The following is a 6,574-nucleotide window of genomic DNA, read 5'->3' as shown; positions in this document are numbered from 1 at the left end:
CTACAGTTACTGCGTCAATCACAATTTAGACAAATGAAAAGAAATTCTACACCTAGTGCTTTTGTCTCTATTAATATTTAAACACTGATTTTTCATATTTTTTTTTATCAATTTCATTAATTGCTAGATTACACTAACTTTATAAACCGTTAGCCCTTTATCATATAGCAACCGAAGGAAAGCATAATCTAAACATATTAGATAGCGCATAAATCATAAAACAAAAATTTACTCGTTGTTGTATAGTTGAAGCGGAAGACTGAATGATTTGCGATTGAAATTACTGATTGATAGTTGTTGTCAAGGTGTGTTGGAGCAATATTCAATATCGCAGTCTAACCCCTAATATGATTTTAGGAGAAGAGGGCGTAGAAAAAATACTACGTACAATATATTTAATTTTACAGTATAAATATCTATATATAGAAAATACTAGGGTTAACTTTAATAACCCTAATGAGCCATAAAACACCCCTTATGCGTAGACCCATATTTCATTATTTTCGAATCAAACTAGATGCATATTCAAATAAAGTTCATATATTTGTGAAAAATATATAGTTGTGATAATAGAAAAATAGTGAAATATAGTTGTGATGCTTCATACTCATTAATTAAAAATCTTAAATTCACTTATGCTCACATCACAAAAGGACCCCATATCCCACCTCCCCCCAAAATCATCTGATTGATTAACTCTCTTTCTCTATATTTCAAAGTCTCTATTTAAAAACAAGAATAGCCCACTGCTTTATCCCATGCACTTGTCTTCTTCACTTCCAACACTCCTACCTTAGTGTTTTTTTTAATTTCTTGTTCATACCTCCCTTATCTCTCTGTCCATACCTGTCTCTTTAACACAGTTATCTTCAATTCTTGATCTCTTCTTCTTATTAAACCCCCCTTATATATTTTCCATTCCCCCCTCATCACTCCACAGAACTCATTACACATTCATTTCAAGATTCTATCTGACAACTCCCATTTTCTGGCTTTTTGTCTTTCTTTTTTTGATAATTTCCTTTTCTTAGTTTCCCTGACAAGTTAAGTGACAATGTCAAGCAGAAGATCACGTTCCAGACAATCTTCAGGAGTTTCCAGAATAAGTGATGATCAAATCGCCGATCTCGTTTCCAAGTTACAACAACTTATTCCTGAAATCCGTAATAGGCGTTCTGACAAGGTACTTACGAGAAATTATTTACATTATCAGTGCACGTAACATAAATTTATTTTTTACTACTTGTTTTGTTTTTTTTCTTGTCTTCTTTTAATTTATTACTTCACCATAAATATGTGTGTGTGGGTGCAAATAATATATGAAACGCATTTCCAAGAAACTTCCCATATTTTGTGTGGCCTTTCTTTTCCTTTTAGAGATAAGTTTGAGGGTGACATTTTCATGCCCACTAGTTAGCCCACAAGTCCTCATTAATTTCAAGCCAAAATGTAGTTGTCTTGTTTGCTGCCTCGCACATAAAGTAAATGAGTTGAGCCTGAACTGTGTTCAATAATACAACAATAACTTTCTTGAACAGGGATATAGAAAGAAGCCAATAGCTGACAGGCTTGCCAGCAGACTTGCTTGACCTATTGAATTACCAATATAGGGTTTTGGGTTTTTACTGCCAACGAGATGATATGGAGCCCCTTCTGAATTGGTTTACGATTGGAAAGTTCTTGCGAAAAGAATAAGATGTAGACCACATATGGGGCAGCTATAATATTTTTAAGAATAAGATGTTGCTTCCTCGTAAAAGAATTTTACAAATGCTGACATCCTTAGTGCGTGAGAACTACATAATATCCTTAGTTCATTCTTTTTAAGTATCAAAATGGAATAAACTGTTCTAATTTCGGACACATTGCAATTACCTCAATATAGATTCTTGGTTGAAGTCACCTATATATGCACCTTTTTCCCTACATTTAAGTTCTTTTGTGTTAAGAGTAAGAAAAAGGGTCATGAAATTTAGCTAGTTTCTAACATATTTTATGCCTTTCTTTTATTAAATCAAACAGGTTTCAGCTTCAAAAGTGTTGCAAGAAACTTGCAACTATATAAGGAATTTACACAGCGAAGTGGATGGGCTAAGTGATAGATTATCACAGCTTTTGGAATCAACTGAAAGTGACAGTGCTCAAGCTTCTATTATTAGAAGCTTACTTATGTGATGATAGCAACTTCAACAAGTAGCTATATATTAGCTCAACTTCTACTTGATTAAAAATTCTATTAAGATGCAGCAGTTATTAATTACTATTAATTAGGGCTTTGGCCGCTAGGTCAAAGTAGGAGAGGGACCATCCTTGGCTCCACTCCAAGGGGTTTTCTCTCGTTTTTTTTAATTTTATATTTTCCCATCCCATGTGTACCTGGGTCATTCGCGCTTTGCTTAGACTAGCTAGCATTAGCAAGCTATGTCACATATATAGATTTAAAATAAGAGGGACAATATCTACTTAGATTTGCCAATGTTTTATATATTAGAGTAGTTTTTAATTTACTGATGATGTTGTATTGTTGTATCCATCCATTTAAAGAGCTGATGCTACTTTGATCTCAGCCTTAATTTGTTGAGTATGTAAGTATTCAAGATATTTTTATCATCTAATAATATCATTTTATCTTCTTTTTTTCTCATATATTAAGGTTTATGAGCAATGTTCGCACTATTGAATTGTGTTAAACATCTCTATATCTTCTATAATAGCACTTTAGTATAATGGTCATGTTTTCTTTGGAACCAAATTTTTTATGTTATGTTAATATATGTTTTCTATAACAACACTTCACTGTAGCTGCAAAACAATATCTGAATAAACAAGTATGTTATAAAGAGGTTTATTGTATATAAGTTTAACTTTAAGAAAGAGCATATTTTTATTTGTTTAATTATAGCTATCATGTGTCAAATATATCAAAATAATGTAGGTGAAAGAAATTTTTTTATTGATCCCCAGACAAAAGTTACTTACAATGATATTTTCAATCCATAATCTATCCTAGCTATATATATGTCAAAACTATACTTTATTATCTTCCTCCTTAAGCATCCCTACTAGGTAGGTCTGCCCATTTAGAAGCTGATCCTACGCTATTTGTAAAGTCATTGTTGTTTCCCTATCTATACAATTGACTGATCCACTCTATTTCTTTCCTATTCTTCATGTTGGCTTTTATCAGTTGTAGTCTATATTTGTTATCCTCTTTTATGCTCTTCCACATCTTTGTTGGATATGGTACTTTTTGATTTCATAGTGCTTCATTCCTTGCTCCATATCCCATACATTACTGCTATAATGATTGAGGTCACGAATCCTCGACATACTCTCCCTTTAATACATCTTCCCATTTTCCTTCAAATGCTCTACATATCTATTTGCTTCAGCTTTATTCCCAACCAGTTGCATAGTTCATCAATGCACATTCCGGAGAATTGACGCTCAAAGTACAAATGATGGATTGTTCATCCTTCATTCCACAGAGTTTCTCTCCTAGCTTATTCCCACCATATGTAATATGTCTCTCGTAAGTAATCTCTGTCTCATTATCAACCAACCTATAAAGCAGTATTTTGGAATATTTAATCTATTCCAAATCCATCTTGCATATGGCCATTTAGGTGTTGCTCCTCTTGTAACGACCCGACTTGTCGTTTTGCGAATTAACGTTCCGTTCACCGACTTAAAGTCCCGAGCAACTTCGTAATATGTGTTATGACCTGTGTGTGTGGTCGAGTTGGTTTTCGGAAGATTCAAAATTTAATTGAAAGAATAATTCTCATTTATAAAGCTTGAATTAATAAAGTTTGATCGGAGATTTGACTTTTGAGCAAACGACTCCGGAATGGAATTTTGATAATTTCAATAGCTTCGTATGGTGATTTCGGACTTAGGCGCAATGTCCGAATTTAGATTTGAAAGTCCGTAGGACAATTAGGCACATTTTGGCGAAAGTTGAAAAATAGAAGATTTTTGGAAAGTATGACCGGGAGTTGAGTTTATTCATATCGGGGTCGGAATTCAATTCTGGAAATTGGAACAACTCCATTATGTCATTTATGACTTGTATGCAAAATATGAAGTACTGATTTGATATGTTTCGGCATAAGATATAGAATTTGGAAAATTTCATAAACTCATTAGTTTGATTCGAGGTGCGATTCGTTATTTTGGTATTGTTTGATGTGATTTGAGGCCTCGACTAAGTCTGTAATATATTTTGAGACTTGTTGGTATGTTCGTACGGGGTCCCGAGGGGCTCAGATGAGTTTCGGAGTAGTTTCGGACCATTTCTAGGCCATTTTTAACTCCTGGTTTTTGGCTACAGCAGTGTGCATCGCAGAAATTTAAGTTGCACAGGGCTGACTTTGGAAGCTTATATCTCGTAATCTGTAAGGAATTTGGAGATGATCCAAAAATAAAAGTTGTACCCTTTGAGTCTAGTTTCTAGAAATGTAAACCATTCATCATTTGGATATTTGTACAGAAAGTTATGATCGATTAACTGAAGCCTAGTATTGGAGTTGTTTTGCCTGGCAGTGTGCATCGCAGTAATTTCTGTTGCACATGGCTGAATTTGTAAGCTTATATCTCGTAATCTATAAGGAATTTGGCAATGATCCAAAAATGAAAGTTGTAGACCTTTGTATCTAGTTTTTAGAAATTTAACCCATTTGGTAGTTTGAGTTAGATACTAAAATATATGGTTGATACACTACAGACTATCTGGGAAGAGTTTTGAAATCGCGAAGAAGAAATTTCTGCTGCACCGAGCTGAATTTGGGAGCTTATATCTCGCTATCTATAAGTAATTGGAAGATGAGCAAAACATAAAAGTTGTAGCCCATAGTGTCTAATTTTCAGAAAGTTAAACCATTTATCATTCAGACATCGTATGAGAGAGTTATGCCCATTTTTCTATCAGGAAAGACTGTTATTGTTCTGGGGCTGAGGCAAATCGCAAGTGTCAAATGCGATTTATAAGTCTCAAATGTCAAATGAGAATTGCATGGACATATTCTTAAAATGGGGGTTTCGGCCATTTTAACATATTTGGAGCTATGGAGCTCGGATTGAAGCGATATTTGAGGCGATTTTCACCATATGGATTGGGGTAAGTGTTCTATATCCAAAAGTGATTATACTTCTTGATTCCATGGTTATTTTCATCAATTATTAGTGAATCAAATGGAAGAAATTGGAGAAAATTGTAAAACTCTTCAAGAACGAAAATTTAAGATTTGGAGGTCGAGTTGTTATCGAAAATTGATAAAATTAATATGCTTGAACTCGTATCGGAATGGGTGTTCGAATTTCATGAAAATCCTGGCAGGTTCCGAGAGGCCCCATGTTGACTTTTGGTTGACTTTTTAATGTGAATTTTTAAGTCGACGTTTCATTATCCGAAATTTTTTCCGATGAATTTTAATGAAGTTACACAATTAATTTGGATAGATTTAAGTTGTCCGTAGGTCAATTCAAGCAAGAAAACTATTTTGGAATATTGGCCTAACTTTAAAAAGGTAAGTATCTTGCCTAACCTTGAGTGGGAGAAATTACCCCTTAGGTATTGAGTCTTATGTGAAAATTGTGTAATTGAAAACCAAGTACGCGAGGTGACGAGTACGTACTTGGCTTATATATGCAAATTATATCGGTTAAAATTTGTAGACGCCTTTATGTATTAAAGTGGAAATGGTTGGCACTTATTAAATCCTTTATTTGTCATCCCTCATTCTTTGTTTGTCGAGGTTATTTTTATATGATAATTTGGTGTGATTGTCACTTTGATTTTTATGTGAAATACCGTGGTTAGTTGGGTTGACATTTCTTGGAAATAATTTCATTATGGATTCCTTATCTGTAAATAATTATTAAATAAGTTTATTATGAGGCATTAATATATACATTTATAAAACAAATTGGCATAAAATGACAAGAGGGGTTGCTCTGATGGTAAGCAACCTCAACTTCCAACCAAGAGGTTGTGAGTTCGAGTCACCCCAAGAGCAAGGTGGGGAGTTCTTGGAGAGAAGGATGCCGAGGGTCTATTGGAAATAGCCTCTCTACTTCATGGTAGGGGTAAGGTCTGCGTACACACAACCCCCCTCCCCTCCAGACCCCACTAGTGGGATTATACTTGGGTTGTTGTTGTTGTTGTATTTATCAAAAATTTCTTGAGGTTTTATATATGTTTTGTGGAGCCTTGGGCTATTTTCTATTAAATTAATTGATTTTGTTGTATCTTTGGAGTTGGTTGTGGCATGTGGGAACATTGTGATATGAATTGTTGTATTGTGTTGTCGTTTAAACATTCTCCTTGATGTTATTTATGCTTCTTACCTTGCTTGTTAATGATATACATGTGCTTGGTAAGGAAGACTGTAAAGCACGAAGGGTGATATTGTGCCATTTTATATACATTATCATGTGAGGGAGAGTGTAAAGTACGAAGGGTGATACCGTGCCATTTCAGTTATATAGTCATGTGAGGAAAGGTATAAAGCACGAAGGGTGATGCCGTGCCATTCATATACATTAATATGCACGAAGGATAATGTCGTGCTAT

The 6,574-nt window shown here is 34.3% G+C and overlaps 1 protein-coding gene across 1 annotated transcript; it reads left to right on the top strand.

Moving 5' to 3' along the window:
• Positions 1-744: 744 nt before the first annotated feature.
• On the top strand, positions 745-2,646 carry LOC104104212 (transcription factor PRE6-like). Its single transcript, XM_009612236.4, has 2 exons — positions 745-1,183; positions 2,023-2,646. The coding sequence occupies exons 1-2, from the start codon at positions 1,055-1,057 to the stop codon at positions 2,173-2,175; spliced, it is 282 nt and encodes a 93-aa protein (XP_009610531.1). The 5' UTR covers positions 745-1,054; the 3' UTR covers positions 2,176-2,646.
• The last annotated feature ends 3,928 nt before the right edge of the window (positions 2,647-6,574 follow it).

This window comes from Nicotiana tomentosiformis, chromosome 10 (assembly GCF_000390325.3).
Source record: "Nicotiana tomentosiformis chromosome 10, ASM39032v3, whole genome shotgun sequence".
Taxonomy (NCBI): Eukaryota; Viridiplantae; Streptophyta; class Magnoliopsida; order Solanales; family Solanaceae; genus Nicotiana; species Nicotiana tomentosiformis.
Note: the sequence above shows the minus strand (reverse complement) of the source record. Positions and strands in the feature narration are given on the sequence as shown.

Bases quoted from the DNA above. Each gene is read 5' to 3' on its own strand.
- LOC104104212 (XM_009612236.4), top strand. From the start codon at position 1,055: ATGTCAAGCAGAAGATCACGTTCCAGACAATCTTCAGGAGTTTCCAGA. The intron at 1,184-2,022 runs GTACTTACGAGA...TAAATCAAACAG, and splicing joins GTAATAGGCGTTCTGACAAG to GTTTCAGCTTCAAAAGTGTT.